This window comes from Falco naumanni, chromosome 17 (assembly GCF_017639655.2).
Source record: "Falco naumanni isolate bFalNau1 chromosome 17, bFalNau1.pat, whole genome shotgun sequence".
Taxonomy (NCBI): domain Eukaryota; kingdom Metazoa; phylum Chordata; class Aves; order Falconiformes; family Falconidae; genus Falco; species Falco naumanni.
This window is the reverse complement of record NC_054070.1, coordinates 3929324-3950813: the sequence shown is the minus strand read 5'-3', so window position 1 is coordinate 3950813 and position 21490 is coordinate 3929324. Positions and strand designations below refer to the sequence as shown.

Genomic DNA, 21490 nt, shown 5'->3' with positions numbered 1-21490 from the left:
AAACCCTTCTCAGCAAGGTCGGTGCCAGCTTGGAGCACCAATGCTCCATCTCATCCAAACTCTTTCCCCACTTCTTCCTTCTGGGTCATGGGTGCTCCTTCTCCAGAAGACCTGCCTAAGGCGCCTTAGTGGAGCTCTTCCATTAATCTCTGACATCTGGTGGCGTTAATGGCCCTGATCTGTTAATGCGGTAAGCCGCTAGCCTCCTTCTCACCGCTGCCCTCCACCAAGACAAGGTGGATGGAAAAAGTCAACGCTGTTTTGCTGGATGAGATGAGGTCTTCTGCAAGACTGGAGCGTCTCAGAACTACAGGACCGGAGCGGAAGGCTAAGGGGTGTGGATGGGATGAATGATGTCCTAATCGCCAACCCGTTGATCCATCTGCAGAGATCCAAGAGGAGCAGAACTAGGACACGGTGAGAATAAGTGGGTCACATCAGCCTCAGGTGCCCTGGGATGAGGACTCCCCACGGGATCTCTGTGCCTCTCAGAAGTATCTCGCTGCATGTCCTGTGAAACCACTGGTTGTGAAATCCCCAGTCTAGGTCCTCCTTGAAGGGAAGAGCTTCTTGTGGAGAAGCCCCATGATAACACTTTCCCTGGAGGTACTTCATGCCTCTCCTGGCCATAGTCAGGCTTCTGGATGTACAAAAGTTGAGCACATTTTTGCTGAATTAGTTGAATGTTAAAGGAGAACCCAGAAAAGCTAACGCACATAAGCAGACGTGCACCTCAATTCCAGTGTGTCCCTCCCAACTTTCATGGTGGAAAGCAACTCTTTTCAGCTAAAAGATTTCACTATGATGGTCCACCTCCAAAAGGCTTGGACCTGGCTGTCAGTGCCAGCAGCGCCTGAAAGCTTTGGTGTTTCTCCAGGGTTTTGTATGTGAACTTTGTTATCTCATGGGAAAGTTAATTTTCATCTCCCAGAAAGTAATGTTCAACCTCCCACCTCTGTGAGACTTTCTGCCACATCTTTGTGGTGTCCTGTCTTCTCCTAAAGAGTAAAGAGCTCTACAAATGAGGCACAGCTATGAAGAGGAGAGGTGAAACGACCGTCTGTTTTGGCTGGTGGGGGAAAGGCTCAGCAGTATTTTTGGCACAGAGATTTTTTTCCTTTATCAAAGGACCTTCTCCACTCATTTTTCCAGCTAAGGTGTGGCGTGGATTTGGCTCCGCATGCGGTACCCAGGAATTTTTCATACAGAGGACTGCCAACAACTGGACCATGAGGACTTTCACCTGACCTTCAACTAGCTCAGGACCGGGACCCTTCCCCTTTTTTTTGGAGCTGAATATGGAGCAGGTAAGCCCAAGTCATCTCTGCCACGCTACCAGGGGGCTGCCCCTTCCCAGCATTCCTCCCCCGGGAGCTGAAGCCGGTGTTTTGGGCGATACCCGGAGGCCGGTGGATTTAGAGCTCTCCGCAGGTCAGTGATAGCCGGAGCAATGCCGGAGGCCTCGAATAAACTCAGTGCAGGAAAATGACACCAGAGAGGATAGCTGGTTCCTCCAGGACGTGTCCTGAATGCAACCTCGGTTCCCTCTGCGTCTCTGTCACAGAAATGGAAAGTGATGGCTTTAATTTGGCGTCTCTTAGCAGAGGAACTTTATGGGCTGTCTCCCAAAGAGCTCTCAGTTGTTTTCTATGCTGGCTCCACGACAAAGGCAGCAATAGAAAAATTCAGGCCCCGTTTAATGTGAGAGGAGAGGCTTGCTCTCTTTGTGCCTGTCCTTACGAAAAGGAAGGGTTTTCTTCCCCTTTGGAGGTTTTTTTTTTTTTCTTTTTGCTTTGCTAAGCTCTTTGAGATGAGCCTGTCTCTTATTCATTGTTTGTCCGCACGTTGCGTGACGGAGCCCTGAGCTGCTCTGGGCTTTCCTGTTCTGTGTAAAGCAAGAAATGATAATGATAATCAAATAACGAACTTGTACCGAGCTGATACGGTTGGTTCGCTGGGTTCGAGCGACAGGCAGAGCAATGCAGGCGGCTGTGCCGGGGGAGGTGGGCTTCCCACAGCGGTGGCAGCTGGGAGCCCCTTGCCGTGCCTCTCCCCAGCCCTGCGCCTTTGCTGCTCGGGCAAAGACACAGGAGCCACTTGCCCAAGGGCACCCAGGGAATGCCTTGCAGAGCAAGGTGCAGAGGAATGCAAAAGCAAAAGAAATCAGCCACGAAGCGAACATCTGTGCTTAGATTCTGGTGATGGACTAATGCACAGGGCCTTGAACCGTGGCCATGAGCACCGACGCTGAACCGCGGCCACGAGCACCGGCGCTGAACGCAGAACGGTGCTGAGATCGCTTTTGCGCTTCTGGTGAGTTTTGTCACGTGCTGCCCTGAATCTCCATCCTGGAGGGTCTCGTTCCTCCCCAGTGTGCAGGAGAAGAGGGGGGGGAAGGTGCAAGCAGTGTGGTGCCTCCCAGTACCCCCCCTGCCCTGGGAAGACCCTTGTTTCCCCATATCAGATAGCACCCACGAGTGGCTGCTGCGCTGAGCCGCTTACAGCGGGCTTGTGAGCTCCTCGCCAGGAAAGGGGTTAAAGAAAGATAAAGCTGGAGCGTTATAGAGACCATATGGAGGGGAAAAAAAAACACCCTTTATCCTGTAATTGGATTCATTCCCCGGTGGAGGTGAGGCTGAGTGGAGCTGACAGGTCATGATGGGCAAGGCGCTGCCAGCCGCCCAGTCCAAAGCAGGATGTGTGTGCACAAACTTGTAGATCAATCCATTAGAGTGGATCAAATAGATTTAAATGTGTGGCAGGGAGAAGGAGGACACAGCTGTATTTACAATTTGGTTCGGTGGGCCGTTCATTCCCCAGCAGGGATTAACTGGGCCATGGCTGGTGGTTTTGAGAAGGCAGCCGTGCCCTCTGCCGACAGCCACGGCGCCGGGGCTGGCTGCCTGCTGCTCCTCCGGGCTTGCACGCTTGCGTGCAGCCAGGACAAGGATCTGCTGCTGCACGGGGAGGTTCTTTCTACCATGCCCTTGATTTCTGTCCCAAAAATAAGGGCGCATGGAAGCCTGTCTCCTGCCTTGCTCACAGCACCCGCAAGGTTTGGGCAGGAGGAACCCCAGCTCCTGTTTCCTGTGGAGGTTTCCTACCACAGCTCCTTCTCCAGACTCTCCCCACCAGTATGGCCTCACGGGGGGTGGGTACACCAGCACTTGAAGGCAGCTGTGAAGTGGGGAGAGCTTCACCACTGCCAACCTCATCTCATGTGCATGGTATTTGCAAGCAAGCAGGTCCCTGTCACCTCCCAGGCTTTTCCTCCTGCTGCTGATCCAGGTAACATCTCTACAAGCATCGTAGGATTTCCTTGGAGAGAGAGAAAGTCTTTGGGACCTGTCATTTTCCTGCCAAGGAGCTGAGCAATCCTGGCTCAGCTGTGAACCTGCACCACTCCGTGTGGTGCTGTCAACACTTTAAACTAAGTGACAAACCAGGGCTGTAGCAGAGTAGGCAGGTTTGCAAGACGGTCTCACCGGCCACGCAGCACCACGGGATGAGCAGCCAGCACAGCCCAGCAAATCTGGGCAGCACAAGCACATTTCTCTATATGTTAGCAGCTGTGCAAGGGAGCAAGCCATCTTCTGACGAGGGTGATGGCCAACGCAACAGAGAAGATGCTGTCTGCTCCTGTGAGACCTTCCTGTCTGGCAAACCGCAGTCAACCCCTTGCTGGATTTTGTTCTGGTTTATGGGCTATTTGAACCAGGTAGGTGTTAGGCAGGAGTTAACAGGGAGAGCTGGGAGTCAGGGACCTGTGTCCCGCTCTTCTCTCCAAGCTCTGCTTTGTTCAAGTAGTGGCAGGTGTTTAACTGTAGAGTCAGAGAGGCAAAAAAAAAAAAAAAAAAAAAAAAAAGGCTTTCATTCAGTTCCAGAGGGATGCAAGAGCATAGCACTGCCCCCTTCGTTCTGCAGAGCAGTCAGAAAAGGGGGTTTAGGCAAATCGAAATAATCCAGCTCTTTTATTTTTAATTTGTAAATCTCATTTGAAGTTGAACCCTCTTATTCCTGAGGGCCTTATTGTGGATGTTGGTAGCCCTCTGCTTTATACATGCTGTTTCGTTTTGTCGTAACTGGGTCAATTTTTTTAAATTTTTTTTTTCATTTGTAGTGCAGAGCCCTTGCTTTTCTCTGTGGGAGCCTGCAGACTGCTGTGACATGGCCAGCTGGGTTATAATCTTTTCAGAAACAGCACAGAGGAAATTTGGGGGTTGCTTGCTTGTTCTCTGCTTTCCAGCAGGGCTGTTCCCTGGTGCTGGGCTGGCTGCTTCTCCCAGTGTCCCTACAAGACCATGAACAGTCAACCTGATGTTCCAGCTTTCAGAAAAGCCATGTCCTGGTGGTACCTTGGGTATCCTGGGAAGGATCCTTCACATCACTGCCCTGGCCATGCTCTCAGCCAGCTGAAGAGCCCCATCCCCTGCCTTTTGTCCCATTTTGAGATCCCTCTTCCTCTTGGTGATGGCTGGGTGTCCTGCACTGCAGTTAATTTTTGTCCTTTTCTTGTTGTCCCTGCCTTAAAGCCTTCTAGGGATTTGCTGCAGACCAAACGTGTCCTTTCTCTCCCTTTGCCCTTCATCCTGTAATTGGATTCATTTCTTCCATCCAGCCCACCCCGGGCTTCTCCCCATCCCTTTATATAACGATGCTGGCTCTGGGTTGTGCTGCTCAGGGTTTGACCTGCAGCCACTGAAACCAGCGGAGGGTTCGCATCGCTCCCTATTGCATGTTGAATCCCCCACACTGGTACCACGACCCTTTTCTTCTGCAGTTCCTGCTCCCTTCCCACTTGCTGCCCCTTTTTCCTTTCCACACGCGGCATGTGCTCCCTCCAGCCTCTGCATTGCTCACACAGAGGTTGCATCTTTGCACGAACCCTTGAATCCTGCCCAGGAGCTCCGACACCCCACGTGGTATTAGAAGAGAGGTAAATGCAACGGCCCTGCACAAATGAGCAAAGCAATGGCAGGAAAAATGTTTGATTTCTGTGCTCCTTCCACTAATATTTATTCTCCTAAATTACCAGTCTTTACTGTGTAGCTCTCTAAAGCCTTTGTGGCTGGGAGGCTTTGCTATTCATCACCTAAACAAAATATCCATGGATTAATAAGGCATTTTACCAGATTTGAATCCCGTGCTGGAACCAGACTCGGTTGGACAGACCCAAATGTCTCTGCAGATCTTTCTGCTGTTGTCAGAGTTTTCCATTTGGTTTTCCCAGCCCCGCGTCCCAGCTGGGATGGATGTGCCGCCGTTTCGCTGATCACCAGGTTTCTTCCATGAGGAACACTCGGCAGTGAGCACACTGACTTGCCATGTGCACCGTCTCTTTTTCGCCCCGAAGGCATCTGACCCCGTTTCCTTGTTGCCTTGCAGAATGAATTGGTGCCTTGAAAGCCTGAAAGGAGATAAAGCAGCAGCAAACTCTTCTCCCCTGTTGCAGATAAACTGCTATTAACTGCTGAGGGTTTCTGGAATGAGAAGGGCGACTCTCCATTGAAAGCCCTGATAAATCCTGGGCGTCCAACATAATCCAGTCCACTGTATCAGGAAATCTCTTGGGAGCTGGCAACATTGAGCACAGCAATGCCTTTTCATGCTACAGTTCTCCCAGGGACAGATGATTTCCGTGGGCAACAACTGCAATTGCTGGTGGTTGGATCTGGACTGCTCTTACCTCCCCTTCTCAGCAAAACAGCCGCTGCCTTCTGCAGCGAGACGGGGTTTACCCGCAAACTTCAGCTGCGGCGGTGACCACAGGACTGAATTTTGCGTCCCATGTGTGAGCAAGAATGTCATACATCATCCTCTTGCTGACTTGACAGTGCAAGCGGCCCTGCAAAGCAGCAATTTAATGCACTTCTTAGCGCCTTAGCGTTTCGTCTTGCTATGCTTAACCTGATATATTGTTGTTTGATATGGGAACAGCAGGGGGGGTAAAAGGAGGTAATAAGAAAATAAAAGGTCAGTGGGTGCCTGATGTGTGTAAAGGCTAAATTGCTCTTTCATCAAATCTAATAAATATTCCCTGTGAGTGGGGTAGGGAGCTCCTTTTCTGAAACGCTAAGTGATTTCCCTGCCTGAGAGCCTCAGGACTCAGCTTATCAGATGCAGGCAGGGTCTCCCATGGTCCCCACCCGCCAAGCCCTGCGGCTGCAGGGTCCCAGGAGCCAGGGCAGCAGGGGCAAGGGGGACAGCAGCCAGCCGCAGCTCCTTGCTGTGCATGAAACTCTGTTTTCCTACCATTCCTAAAAATATTCCTGAACCTTCAAGTGCAAACCCGGTGCTTTGGATTTGAAAACCAAAATGGAAACAGATGAGATGCATCCCATCTTGTTTTCTCACCTCCTCTCCTTTCTCTCTTCACTTGTTCCAGATTGGGGAGAGAGTGGCAAAGGAGTGACCAAAAATGAAGAAAAACAAAGCAAGAAAACATTTTTTTCTTGTTTATTTTTTCCCTTGTTTGAAAGACCAGAAAGTTTTTATAAGCTCAGAAATCTATTTTATTAAAAAAAAAAAAAAGGGGAGGGGGGCCTTTTTTTAATTCTTTTTTTCTTCTTTCCTTTTTTTTTTTTTATTCCAATGGAAGGCAATTGTTACGGGGTACGACACTTTGGCCAGTGCCTGTCTCTTCCATCACTGGTAGAGAAGTTAAATCGATCCAGGCTATGTCCAGAAATACACATTATCTTCTTTCTTTTGTCCTTCCATCAAGAAACTGGGGTAGCAGACAGAATTTCCAAGTGGTCCCCAGTTTTGAGGTGTCCACTTCGGGTCATCTCAAGCCTGGTTTCCAGGGAGGCTTTGGTATTACAGGGTCTGGCACTCATTTGTCAGGTTTTAAATGCCTGGGGGATGCTCTTGCAGGTGTGTTGCAATGTTGCAGTGAGGATGCTGAGGATGTAAATCTGTGCAATCCTGCTGGAGGTGGGTCTGCTGCAAAGATGCTGTTCCATCTGGGGTCTCTTGGAGATGCTGGTGCTGAAGAGTTACCGAGCATTGCATTTGCAGGTGAAACGGAGATTGCTGCCTCTGAAAGCTGAGCAGTGGGATGCTCCATACCCTCTGCTGCACATCCAAACCTTCCCCTTCCCCATGTCTGACCTGCACCATAACCAGAGCTCACTGCCATCAGCAAGAGCCTGCAGGCTCTGGGTTGGCTGTAGGAACCAGGCAGAGTGGGAGGAGAGAGAATCAAGGCGAGAAAACTTCCCCATTAATCTAAGAAAGCATGATTTGCTGCTAGAACCAGGAGGGTGAACTGTTCTGGGGAGTCAGCAGGAGTTAAATCCTTGCTATCGATACTCACGCAGCCGTGAATTACACTGCCGAGCAGTGGGGAGAAATTAAAGTGGGCACCAGGCGAAGCGTGGGGATGGGTGGGGGAAGTCTGCTCCCTTAAAATATTTATGCTGCAAATTAACATGTGTTTTAAGCCTGTGATTCTTCAAATATTTATCTAGCCTTAATATTTTGAAAACTGCATTAAAATTTGCCACCGGTGCTTTATTCATTAGGAACGTTCAGCAGCCACAGACGGCAGCGCCTGCTAAATCTGTAACGCGTCCATGCAGAGCCAGCAGCTGGAGGATGGTGCCTGGGCTGTGAGAAAGCTTTCTGCTCCTACTTGCAAAGCAGGGAGCCTGAGATGAACTCCTTCCCCACGTCGACTTCAGCCGTGTGACTGCAGACGTTTGGTTCAGCAGAGCACGCGCCAGGTTTTTGACCCATCCGACTCCATTTGATGCGAGTGGGGTGAGGTAGATATTCCTGTGAGGATCGGGAAGGGGAGCTGGGGTTGGGGGACAGGTTTTTTTGTGGGTTTGTTTTTTTTTTTTTTTTCTCCAAGCCTGATGGCTGATGTGGGGCTGGTGGGGCTGTGAGAGCAAACTGGGCACGTACAAAGCCGCGTCCTCTCTCCTCACATGTGCCAGCCCCATCCAAGGAGGCTGTTGGATATGGGTGAAAAGAAGGGGATTTGGACCACGGTGGCTGTCAGGGCTAGCGCTCCAGCTCTGACACTCACCCTGAAACTGGGAGCTTTGCTGGGGGGCACCCCAATGCCTGACCAAGAGCCAGGTGGAGCAGCAGAGCAGGATTTCAATCCTTCACGCTCTCCCCCTACGTGTTCTCCACCCGCTGCGTTAGCCTTGGGCTGAAATTCAGCTTCAGACTCATGTTGGCTTCTATCTCCTGTTTTTTATGCAACCCACTTGCCAAAATACCCCGAGCACAGAGCGACTTGGAGGGAAAAGTACAGGACATGGAGACAAATGCTCAGTGTCGCTGGCACAGGGAGCTCATTTTCCCTTGATTCCTTGACATTGCAATTGATACATGGCTTAATGGACTTTACTTCTACTGCCAGTTTCCTGTTGAAATTACTCCCAATTATGGCAAATGTTTAACGTTAGGTACAAGCAGAACTGCGAGCAACTCCATTTTGCACATCATGTTTTTGTTAAGCTTCTAACCTCTGCTGCAATTTTGCTTAATAAAAAGAGGAGAGTTTCAGGCACCTGCATCTTGTGAATTGTTGCAGGGACTGCAGCAGGACGGAGGTTTTGCACTATAATGCTAGGTAGTGAGATTTCCAGCTGTGATTTTTATTTTCATTTATGGGGACAGGCCAAAAGCTGCTTGTATGGACTGGGAAAACCTAGAGCAAGAAGGTGCCTGTTGCTCCCACCCACTCTGGTGCTTCCACTGGAGAAGTCTTGGAGTCAGGTCCCTTATTTTCAGCTCTCTGTTTCCTTTTCTTTTTTGAGTACTCTTGCATAATTAAGAGATGAACCTGGCAGACAGCATGCAGCTAATACAGATATGATTAATTTTCCTCTCCTCTTTTTATTTTAAAGGTTGTCCTTTCCAGTGCCGAAAGCTTCATCGCAGATGGATGGGAAACCTGCCAGCCAGCCACATTTTTGAGGTAAAAGGGGACAAGACATGGGAAAGTTTAGTGCTTTGAAAAAGTGACCTTTCTTGGTAATTAATTTGTCACTTCCCAACACCATCTGCTGACTCGTCAGCTGCATCCATCATAACCATGCAAAAAAGACCTGGAAAAGTCAATTAAAATGAGAACCGGTGTCAAATGGGCTTTGCAGAAATTCTTTAGCGAAGGGGTGGGGGTGGGAAATCACCTGTCATGTAATGTCCCTTCCACCAGCACACACACACGTGGTCCCAGGGAGAAAAACTGTGTTGACCTGTCTGGAAGTTTTATAGCCAGGACCACTTCGCTGCCTGGTGATAAGCCGCAGTAGACGCGCAGGGATTTGGGAAGCATCCTAGTGACTGCCACGTTTTTTAAGGAGGGCTCTGGTCCAAACTGAACATTATTGCCTGCAGTGACAGCAGCAAGTCCCTTGTGAGGGCCAACGCGCAGCGCAGTGTGTACACGTTGTATTGACTAGCTGTGATGGAGCTGGGTGAGAAAAGTCATTTCACAGGCTTGGGAAATAGTGCTTCCCCCCTCGGTTTCGGCAAATAGTGCTAGTGCTTAACTCGCAACCAGCCGGGCAGGAACGCCGCTGCACACCCTTGCTATAATACCCCGTAAAGCCATTTGATGCAGGAGGATTTCATCGCTTCCCCGACTCATTTTTTGCTCTTGCATCTCGCCTGGTTGCTCTTGGGTTTCCTCGCGTGTCGCCACTCGTCTGTGAAAAGCACCAGGACGTTTCTGGCCTGATCCCAAACCCTCCAGCACCGGTGCCTGTTTGATGCTCTTGGGAGAGCAAAGACGAGATCTTACACAAGTCACTCGCTCTCTCTGCACCTCGTTTGTCTGGAGAAAGATGTCACTGCGCAGGTCCGTGTCCCTGAGGCGGATTGGTGCGTCCAGGGCTGAGAGATGCTCAGTTATGATGGTAAAATGGGCTGGTAAAAGGGGCCATGTGAAGACTCAAAATGGCCAGATAAATCCCCTGGACTGCTTTGATAACTCCCCACTTGTCTACTCAGTTTATAAAGCTCTTTGGTGATAGATTTAGTATCTATATTTTTATTTATTATAGCTCTAGCTCTAATTTATATATTAGCTCTAGATCCTTCCAGGGGATTTATTGCTATAAATCTATGGGTTTTGTAATGAAGGTGTGTCAAACGTCATTCTGCATTTTGCTTATTTTGTGGCAACATTGTTATTATCATGATTTGTCCACATTGCAGTAGAAATATAATTAAGACACCGTAATTAAGATATCCCTCGTAACTGACAAGTCGTGGCAGCCCAGTGAAGCTCTCGCTGACTGGAAAAGGGGAAATGTAACCCCCATTTTTGAAAAGGGAAAAAAGGAAGACCCAGGGAACTACAGGCTGGTCAGTCTCACCTCTGTGCCCAGCAGGACCATGGAGCAGATCCTCCTGGAAACTGTGCCAAGGCACACGGAAAATAAGGAGGTGACTGGTGACAGCCAGCGTGGCTTCACGAAGGGCAAATCGTGCCTGACAAACCTGGTGGCCTCCTACAATGGGGTTACAGCGCTGGTGGACGAGGGAAGAGCAACTGGTGTCATCCACCCAGACTTGTGCAAAGCATTGGACGCTGTCCCACTTGACATCCTTGTCTCTAAGCTGCAGAGAGATGAGTTTGATGGATGGACCACTCGGTGGGTGAGGAATTGGCTGGATGGTCGTGCTCAGAAGAGCTGTGCCATGGCCAAGCACAGACCAGTGGCGAGTGGTGTTCCTCAGGGTCCGTACTGGGACCAGCGCTGTTCAACACCTTTGCCAGCGACACGGTCAGTGGGATCGAGCGCACCCTCGGCCAGTTCACTGTGACACCGAGCTAAATGGTGTGGTCAACACGCTGGAGGGAAGGGATGCCGCCAGAGGGACCCTAACAGGCTGGGGAGGTGGGCTCGTGCGACCCTCGTGGAGTGCACCAAGGCCAAGGGCAAGGTCCTGCACGTGGGTGGGGGCGATGCCAAGCACAAAGACAGGCTGGGCAGAGAATGGAGAACGGATCGGGAGCAGCCCCGAGGAGAAGGGCTTGGGGGTGTTGGTGGACCAGTAGCTCAACGTGACCCGGCAACGTGCACTTGCAGCGCAGAAACCAACCGAATCCTGGGCTGCGTCGCCAGCAGCGTGGCCAGCAGGTTGAGGGAGGGGATTGTCCCCCTCTGCTCCCACCGGCAGTGCTGCATCCTGCCCTGCGGCCCCAGCACAAGAAGGACATGGACCTGTTGGAATGACTCCGGAGGAGGCCACACAGGTGGTCAGAGGGCTGGAGCACCTCTCCGTGGAGACTGGCTGGCAGAGGTGGGGCTGTTCAGCCTGGAGAAGGCTCCAGGGAGACCTTATAGCACCTTCCAGCACCTAAAGGGGCCCACAAGAAAGCTGGGGAGGGACTTCTTACAAGGGCATGTAGTGACAGGACAAGGGGGGGTGGCTTTACCCTGAAAAGAGGGCAGATGTTGGTTAGATATTAGGACGAAACCCTTCACTGTGAGAATGGTGAGGCGCTGGCACAGGGTTCCCAGAGCAGCTGTGGGTGCCCCATCCCTGGCACGGTTCAAGACCAGGTTGGACGGGGCTCGGAACCACCTGGGCTGGTGGCAGGTGTCCCTGCCCATGGCAGGGGGTGGGAATTAGATGGTCTTTAAGGCCCCTTCCAACCCGAACCATTCTAGCATTCCATTATAAGACACAGGCATTATTTTTCTGCTGGTGCACTCACATCATAAAAGCTTTATCCTGCAGGGCTCATGATCTAAAAAGACAAGCTGGGAGAGATGAATTTCTCTATCTTATTGATGGGGAAACTGAGGCATCTGCCTTAGGGAACCTGCCCAGCCGTGGGAGCCACCGAGAACAGCTGCCATCTTGGGGAGGGAGGAAAGGGGGTCTTCCTGGAAATGAGAAACTCTTAAAAATCCAATGCAGATAACCATGTTCCCTGTCTGGCAAACCTGTTTCCATGCAGGCCAGGGGTTTTTCACCAGCTCTGCTGGAGCGTGGGCAGCTGCACGGGTAAGTCGTTGGACACCACTGCCTGTGTGCTTATACACAGGGTGGGAAAGCCAGCAGGAGCGTCCAGGCGTGAACAGGAGCAAGAAGAGGTCTGACCTGCAGCACCCCATGGCTGTGCTCACCAGGTAGGTGCTTGGTCTGCACTCCCACTTGTGAGCTCAGTGGAGTGGGCATAGCATGGGTGCTCAGACAGGCACCGGTGTTACCAGCACACGTTGGTTTCAGTAGAGAGCTCTAACAAGGAGGAGGGAACAAAATCGATGCTTAAACAAGGGAAAAAGTGCTTTCTGCTCGTTCCCCATCATAGGAGCATCGATTCCACCAGCTCCTGCCTCCCTGCTTGTCATGAGTACCCACCAGACACCAAAGCATGCTACAGAGGCACGGGGAGACCTGGGTGCCCTCTGCGCTTGAGGAGCTGCTTTGAACAGACAGAAAATGAGTCACAGACAGTTCCTATTGACAGTAATTACTTGATTTTTTTGGAAGACAGTCTGTAGATAAGCATACTGTCTTGTCACTATGCTCACGACAGGACTACGTGGATGTTCACCCCTCCTGCCCCCAAACTGGCTTTTCACCTCATTTTACGCAGGTGCGAGCAGGACTGGGCAGCGCTGCACCCAGCCTCATGCGACCGCAGTACTTTGTTGTGCTGATGTTGAACTTGGGATCCTCCTGCTTTGTACTTTCTCTTTGTAGCCAGGAAGCAAATTCACTAACAACAAAGCTCATATCTGCCTGGAGAGGCATTGAGCTAGAGATCTCAGGTCTGAAAGACATGTCCTGCTTACAAAATAAGGAAGGGACATTCAGAAATGACGTTTTTTGACTGGAGTAATGTGTGGGAGTGTTCCTCTGGGGGGAGAGGGAGCAAATCAATTCACAAAGGGACCAACAATAATAGATGAAGGAGGTGACTGGGTTTATTTCTTTGTATATGGCAGTATTTTACTGTAGTGATAAAATAAATGAAAAGGCACAAAAGACTGATGCTACTGAGATAACACCACGTTGTCAGCACACACGCGTGTCAATATGTTGTATTACAAGGGGAGAGCCTGAGAAAGCCTCTTTTGATCGCTGCAGCAAATGGTGCCTCTAGCTGGGTCACCCAGGGTGATGCCCCAGTGCAGTGATGGCTTTGATGACCCAGTGTAGGTGGGCAGGGGTGGGGATGGCACCTAAGCAGTGCCAAAGGGAGGGGAGAGAGGGGCTACAGCCGCCTTCACTCACCGCCAGCCCTCTCCTGGCCTGGCATGCAGCGGGGAGATGTGACTGGCAAGTGCTACAGAAAGGGAATATTTATTAACTTCCACTGGTCTTCAGTTCAATACTTGCTGATATTTATGGGAAATCTAATCTAGGGGTCAAATCTGACCTAACAATGTCTTTTCAATAACATCCAAATCAAGAGGTTTCTGAAACTAATTAAAGATCAGGCTCCAATCAGGTGGAGTAGTTAAGCTGTGGGACCAGACTTCATTAAATTCGTCCAGAGAGAATATTTTAATATTTAAAGAGAACATTTAATGTTTACGTAAGTCCTCTTCTGACGTGAAGTTGCTGTTAAATCACTTCCAAAGGTAGTTCTTAAAGCCCTTTATACTAGGTTTTTGTAGAGCCGGACCGGCAAATGCCCTTCCCAGCTCTCTTGGACCCAGTGAGGCTTACTGAAGGCTTCAGTCCATCAAGGAAGGTTTTCACGGGTGAGGAATATGAAAACAAAATTTAACAAAACAGCTGTCTTAAGGTTTTTCTCTCTTGCAGCATCACTCTGTCTCCCTTGCTATCAGTGGGATTGATGGGAGCATTTTGCTCTGGATGTGCATGGGTCTTAAACCAGTACAGCTGGAGGGCTAAAGCTTGCAGAACAGAGGGAGTCTTTAACAGTGCTGAAGGGCTGGGCTTGAAGTCTCTGGAGATATTGCTCGAGAACAAATCTGTTTACAGAAAAGCATTTGAGAGGAGAATTGTCAGTCAAGCCACTTCTATTCTCAGCTCATGAGCAACTGGAAGAGTAAATATACCTCTAGTTAGCTGATGAATAAATTGGATTGCAGCTGATCAAAAGCCAAAGGGATATCTTGTCAAATGGCCCTCTCCACTATCACCCTGGTATCTTCTTTCCTGTGTTGTTCAGGCTCTCACGATGGTTTCAAAGGCAGCGCCAGCCAGTTTGCTCTTGGTGTACGTGGTGTCCATGCTGGCTGAACAAACTGAAGGCTTTGTGCCCTTTTTCACCCAGAGCAACTTCCAGAAGATGCAGGAGGTAACCCATAAGAAATGTCCTGCAGGGGCTGGAGCCCTGAATAAACCGGGGAAAGTGTTTCTTCCTCCCTCATCCCCCAAGCTCTGGCAGGGCACACCGTGCCGCTGTTGTTCCCATCAGCTGCCCCTTCTGTTCAAAGAGGAGATACGATGATAGCAGCAGTCCCTCGCTCTTCCCAAAGCTAAGGGCTATGGGAGAGGGCAGAGACAACTTTTAAGATGTGAGACTAGAAAAGGAGAGCCTGGGCTCCTTTACGTAAGAACTAAAAGACCTGTGAAGGGCTATCATCTTCGACTTGTGGGTCTCGTTTTTCTTTCCTCCATGCTAGTGGCTGTAATTTTTATAAAGAAGCTGCAGCCTCCCATCACCATACTGATGGGTCTTTTTGTTGTAACAAATAATTAACCATCCTCCAGATGGTTGTCACCACTGGGATGTGCAAAGAGGAGAATGTTTTTTTTTCTTTTGATGTGAAACTAATACTGTTGAAAGGTGTCAGGCAGGCAGCCTCAGAGACTGCATCTTCTTAAACACAGCCAAAGTGAGCTTCCCCCGCATGACACAACCCATTCATACTGGGGAGAAATCTTGTTTCCAACACCTATCTACTTGCTGGATAGCAATTGCCTTTTGTGGGGAGTACAGTCATCCTTCAGCCTCCTTGATGATGATGATGAGACCCACGCACGGTCCCCAGATCAATTGTTCATACACCACAACTCTTGTAGCTGCGTGTCTGCTAGTGATTGAGGGTCTTCTGAATGTATGTGGGTGAAATCAGCCTTCCAAAGGCTGCCTCTCCTCCTCTGAGCACACATTCAAACCAAAGAAAGTGCACAGCAAGCAGTCAGTTTGACACTGAGCACAGCCTTTGCTGCATTTTATGTGTCCTGACACGTTTGTCATATCCCAAAGCAACTTTGGCTTTTCTCTTTGGGCTGGGAAGAAAGGGAGGGTCCAGAAGCCAAGTTTAGCCCCACAGATGGGAAAAGGCTGACATCACAGACCTGCAAGAAAGGCTGGTTACTGCATAATGTCTGCGCAGAGCTCTCCATTTGCAGTGAGGCTGTGCAGGCTTTTCTTGAACTTCGTTGCTGCTGCTACAGAGCAGAGCCAGGACGAGGCTCTGGAACAGCTCTGTAAGGTCAGTTTACTTGGCTACCGTGTCCTGCTGATGGTGTTGTCTTGCACAGTTCAAAGGAGTTGTCTACCAGTGTCATGTTTGCTACAGGTCTTTACATGCGATCCTGTAACCTGACCTCACACCCAACTTTGCGGCGTCAGAATTACAGTCCCCGAAGCCCTGACCACCACGGTTGATGGGTCCCTTGCTGGTGAGCTGTGGCCCTGAGGAAGGATGCTGTATTGGCTGCTGGCAGCGGTCAGACCCCCAATCCCTCTGGCTTTGTGTCCAGCTCCACAGGCTCCTTCCCGGCTGCTGGGCATCACGCTGTCGATATGGTGCACAGCAGGTTTGGTACCCGTGCAGTGCTGTGTCCCAGCATCACTGCCCCATCTGCTCTCAGCTGGGAGATTTCAGGAGAACAAGAGGAACAAAGGAGCGCGGAAAAAAAATATCTCTAGCCTTACTGCAGCAGCTGGAAGAGAAAGGCTCCTCTGAGCAGTTTGGTACAGATGTCAACAAGGTCAGGACCATCCAGGTATGGTGAACCATGCGACTCTGAGGAGCCCATGAGGACACACAGGGGGACAAGTAGCCCAGGAGTTAGCCCACAGGGCCTGGCTACTGCAGAGTGTTTGGTGGTGCTGTGTGAGAAGACAGTGGGTGTTACCAGGAGCTCACAGTCAAATATAAAGGAGTATCGTCCATCTCCTGGCAGCCCTGCCAGGCAGCTGAGCAAGGTTGCATCAGAGAAAGGCTTTACCTCCATCCTATAAATTATCTTGGACATTCAGCAGCTTGGTCACCCCCCAGACCCACCTGGCTTCTCCCTTAGGAGGATGGAAACAACATGAGGTCTGTCTTTGCCGTTCATTGAACACCAGCCAACTGCGAGGCAGGAATTTGCAGCTCTGCTTCAGCTCTGGGTTTAACTTGTCACTTTGTCACCCAGCTCCAGATTAGCTGTCTGGTGTCACCCCCGATCTCACAGTCCTCTGCACTGGCAAGACCTTATTTATAAACTTGGGTCCATACAGCTGCACCCCCTCGAAGTCTGTATACAGAGCAGAAAATTGCCAATTTTAGGGATTAAAGTGCCAGTCTAAGCCCTCAAAGGCATGTTTACCTGGTTACCCAAGTCTGAAAATTGTGCTTTTCCACTTGAACACAGGGAACTCTTTGCCCGGTCCGTGCAGCCACTCCTGCGGTGAGCTCGGCCATTCTCTCTGCCAGCAAAAGGAGCAGTAGGTCCACCCCAAACTGCGGGAGAGACTGAGCGGGACAGGCAGGAGGACTGGCTAGACTGGAATTTGGCCAAGACACAGGTTAGTGTGCAACTACTCCTGCAAATGTGGTGCACCAACAATCAATAATAGGATTTAAACAGCAAGGATTCACAGTTCAAAGCATTAAATAAATGGCACATCCCAGCGTCTAACACCCCTCCCCGCTGCAACCACAAGCCCTCCTGTGCCTCCAGCCATGGCTGGAACAACTCTATTTACTTTGGGTACATCTGAGCTACAGCTGGCTCAAAATCAGTCAGTCTGGAGGCGGGATGATGCCTCGTCCTCAGTCTTTACTAAGGCAGGGTGCTTCACCAGCATCAGTAAAGCTGATGGCTTGAAGGGTCAAGGTGTGAGATAGTGGAGGATTATAAGGTTCAGAAATTATTTTCTTCTTCATAGTCTCTGTTGCCAGGAGGTACCTTTATCTGTGTTTCTGAGTCAGCCCATAGATGATCCAATGCATGAAAACTTTGGCACCCTGAACAGCACAAAATTGCATTGACTTCAAAATGTTTCCTTTCCCCGTATAAGGATCATCCTCATTCCTTCAGATCAGCCCCAGATCCTCTACTGACCTGAGCAAAGTGGGGTCAAAGCACCCCAGCCTGCCTCCCTCCGCTCTCCTCAGCTTTCCCTTGACTTTTCTGGCTTCCTCCACAGCTAGCTGATCCTGTCAGAGCTGGGATGTGGCTCACCCCAAGGCAGCTGGAAAAATACCAAGATGTCCTGGAGAAACTGCTAGCAGAGACGTTACAGGACACCCCAGACGGTACTGTCAGGAGGTTGATTTCTGCCTTGGGAATTCTGCCTTTCCCTCCTCTCACCAGCTTATCATCTTGAAGATATTTATATTTCTCAGAAGGGCTTTTGTGTCGTGTTTGCTCACTTTACAGAGTCCTCAGATACCCCACCCGCTCTCATGTACACACTCTTCTGGGAAGGTTATTCACTCTCTTAGGGTGCTGTCTGTGCCCTAGAGCTGATATTGACTGTTAGCAGCACTGCAACACTTCCCAGCAGCTCTCCTTGGCACTGCTCGCCACTTCCCTACTCCTCCCGAAAAGTCCTCAGTCTTCAGGGTGCAATTTCCAACAGAGCTGATAACGCAAGCTACACCTGCGAGGCAGCTCAGCACCTGCAGTCGGATCTGAACATCTTGCTCCCTGCACAGGGGCTTAACACTAACACTTAATTACAGCTAGAATTAGCTGCAATTCAAGGTGTTGAGTGCTAATAAATCCAGCTCTAGGCTTGGCTTTTAGCGTATAGGAATGAAACAGAAAATACCCAGGGGCAGTAAGTTATGCAGCTCTTCCTGCCTGCAGACTTGAGGAGTGGTGGAATGGGTCTCACGAGTGTTGGCTCTGGACCTTTGCGTTACCTGCACTTAAGTGTCCCAAACCAGAGGGTCCTCGCTGTCCCTGTGGGAGTTTGCCTTCTAGCTTTTTAGCTGGGGAGCTGAGGAGAAGGAAATGGTAGATAAAGCCTAGGAAAGACTGAATGACAAATTTAAGGACACTTGTTCTTGCCTTTCTTTTCTTTTTAGCTGACTGATATCTGCAGAATCAGAAGGGAAAGCACTGTAGCTTGCTGAAGCTAAAAGACTCCACTTATGTAAACGAAATCTGTAAAAGAGATTAACAACAAAATCTGAGGTGAGATAATAAAATGCGCAGTATAATTAAATGGAGGATTTGTGTCGCCTGTTCTGCATGCCTCTCAGCCAGATGGCAAGCAGCGAGTGTGGGAAAGAAGAGAGGGAGGGTTTCCAGTTCTAGAGAACATCACCGTCCTTCTAAGCAGTGCAAAGCATGTTGTAAAGCCAGAGTAATTAATCTTTGTGGGCTAACGAGTTTCAGCTCTCCCTTTTGGCAATGCGGGGAAACTGAGGCAAATATTTACTGGATCTCCTAGCCAAACCAGTGACACAAGTGTACACTGAGGAATGTTGGGTGGGTGACCTGGGTGTCCCTAACCAGGCTCCCTGCTCTGGACGTGGGAGGACACTCTCTCCCACACTGCTAGGAGAAAGCAGGAGCCCTGATTTGCAGTTCCTGCCTGCGCCCTTAACGCCTTCTTACTCACCCAGGCAATATAAATCCAAATAATTTTGTGGGGAGCATCTCTCCCATCACTATGATGCGAACAGGCACAGCGTGTGCAAAACAACACAGAGCTCTGGCCTTATTTCTGTCTCTCAAACAAACCTAGAGGTGAAATCGTAATTCCACGGGAACATACTGCTCTCCATTTACATACCTTTGGTTTATTTTAGAGCTGCTCCTTTATATTGGCAGGAAATCCAACATATGTAAAGTGAGGACAGATGAGAGCAATGGTATGTATGTGAATATATCCAATTTCAGTCCAATTTTATCCTCCCAACCTAACACAATTTCTGTTCTCACTGTGCCTCATTTAAATAGCTGTGTTTGTGCTAGAACAACTCTCCTGGTACGTTCTCTGCTGCAAGCCATCCCTTGGGAGAAAAGAAATCTCTCGGTGTATACATGGAACAGATTCCAGCTTTAACATTTGATTCAAAGGCACACTTCTAGTCCGTGGACTGATCAGCTCAGTGTAACTCAAAGTTTGCAGGGATTATTGCTGAGGCAGGTTGAGCTATGAAATTACTATAAATGAGTCTGAGCGGGAGGAAGATAGAAAATAATACATTCCATTAGGCTGAAAGTGAAAGCGACTGCATGTATTGCTGGGCTATAGGAGCTCAGCTAGTGCAGATCCGTCTGCAGTGGAGTGATAGCCATGGAAGATCTAGCATGGAAATCACCAGCAGAGCTGCATCACATTGACACCAGCGCCCAGCAAGATCAGAGGCAAAAGCCTTTGCTTCAAAGGGGGCGTGTTGACTTGTTATTTCTGAAAGACCCAGACCTTTATCCCAGGTTTAATTTTGCCCAGCTGTAGGAAAACAAGGAAAATTTCCCCTTGAGGAACAAACTGCTCCTAAAAACCCTACATAAGCTCAGCGGCAGGTCAGAGTTGTCTCCCTAGCATGCCGTTTTGTTCAGCTCTTTCACTCAAGTCGTTTTCCAGGCTGATCGGTCCCCTGTGCCATCGAGGAAGGAAAGTTTCCCAGTGGCAGCGAGAAAAAGTAAATGTGAGCCTCTTGGATTTGCTTCCTGGACCCTTTCCCACCAGAGTGATGGTGAGGCTGATGCTGCAGATATTTCCATGAGGAGATCCACCAATGTGACTTCGCAGGGATATCTCCCCCTCCTCTTAACGCTTGGACCCAGACGAGCTGCAGCAGCAAAAGCCTGCTTTTACCCTGGCCACTGGTTCTGCCAATGGCTCTTCCCAGTTGACCCAGCGATAAATGAGCTCAGGGATGTATGGCTGGTTGTGACAGTGACCATACGACCCCCCCGTGCTGTCCTGTAGCAACAACTGTTGCCGTCCAAATACACAACGAAGTACAAGGGGGCCTTCAGCTTTTGGAATTAAATTCCTTCCCCACGCAGGGGCCTGAGTGGTGGGAAAGAAGCAGACGCTCTTCTGCTGGAAGGAGAAGATGGATGGAGCCCAGGCATGACTCCCACTGTCAGGGCTATAGCTCTTGTTAAGAGGGAAAGTGGTCTCCCCGTTGCAGGACAGATCTGTATCTCCAGTGCTTTGGAAGGCTGCTCTGGCAGCCAGCGGCACCGAGCTCCATGCCTGCAAGCAGGTAGGAAGATCTTCCTGCTCCAGAAACCAGACAAGAGTGTTGTGGCAGGATGAGCAGGCGCGTGGTTGGGGGAAAGAAGCAGGGAAAGGAGAACAGGGAGAGAAAAGAATGAAATCGGCACTGACTTTTTAACCTAATAAGAAGCTCAGCAGGCTGAGGACGTGACATACGATCAGGAGGATGAGAAGCAGTGTTCTTGGGTCACACCTGTGCCGTGGCTGTGAGTGACAGGGTGTTAAATCGGCACAGTCGGCTCCTAAGTAAGATTTGACACTTCCCCAGTGACATATGCAGGACTGTCGTCCAAATGCCATGGGATAAGACGAGGGGGTGGGATGGCGGGTTTTTTCCAGCAGCCCGTCAATCAGGGGTGGAAGGGTTCATCTGCTGCCCATGTTTTTCGGGGTGCAGCACGCTCCCCCCTTCAGGCACCTTATGAAGATGGTGCAGATCTATTTCTTCCCCTCTGCTTACACCAGTCTTGTCTTCATACTTCCAGAGGAGAAGCAGACGGCATGGCACGCCTGCTCTTCTCGTTTGATATCTGAGTCACTGCCAGTAGGTCTAAGGCAGCTTCTGAACTAGCAGGGAAGGTGGAGGCTGTCCCCTCCTCACTGTCCCATCTTCCCACATCCAGCTCAGGATATTTACAGCCAAGATATTTAAGAGCTACGCCGTGGGCTTGGAAACTGGCTTTTCACAGTTGAGCATCTCTGAGCATCACAGCCCATCTGCAGCATCAGCAGGCCTGTGCTCGCCCCAGCAGCCTTTGCCGCTGCCCAGAGCTGTGAGGATGACAAAGGGGCTGCAAAAGGCAGAAAATCCATCACCAGCCTCACCAGCAACACTGTGGAGAGGAGGACGGGAACAAATAGGGGACTGTCCATGGGGATATAGGCTCTGTCATGTCTGAGAGACAGAGGGCTGTCTTCTGTTGGCTTCTCCAAGGTGTCCAGATACCTTCCCAGGGAAGGCAGGGATGCTCCCAAGGGTTCTCTTTCTAGGGAGAAAGGGACAGGGGCCGTGGATTTCCCTCCACAAAGAAGAGGCATCTGTTCCTGCTGAACATCGGCACCACCAGCCTCCCTTCTGCAAAGGAATTGCAGCTTTTCCCCAGCCTTCCAGTTCTCCAC

At 50.1% G+C, this 21490-nt stretch overlaps 1 protein-coding gene across 1 annotated transcript; it reads left to right on the top strand.

The window, feature by feature from the left end:
* Positions 1 to 14122: 14122 nt before the first annotated feature.
* MLN (motilin) lies at positions 14123 to 18134 on the top strand. The gene is made up of 4 exons (XM_040616685.1): positions 14123 to 14257; positions 15204 to 15212; positions 15817 to 15918; positions 17330 to 18134. The coding sequence occupies exons 1-4, from the start codon at positions 14138 to 14140 to the stop codon at positions 17507 to 17509; spliced, it is 411 nt and encodes a 136-aa protein (XP_040472619.1). The 5' UTR covers positions 14123 to 14137; the 3' UTR covers positions 17510 to 18134.
* Positions 18135 to 21490: the final 3356 nt, after the last annotated feature.

Excerpts from the sequence above, each read along its gene's own strand:
- MLN (XM_040616685.1), top strand. The coding sequence starts at position 14,138 with ATGGTTTCAAAGGCAGCGCCAGCCAGTTTGCTCTTGGTGTACGTGGTG. Across the intron at positions 15,919-17,329 it reads ACAAGGTCAGGACCATCCAG|CTAGCTGATCCTGTCAGAGC; the intron begins GTATGGTGAACC and ends CTTCCTCCACAG.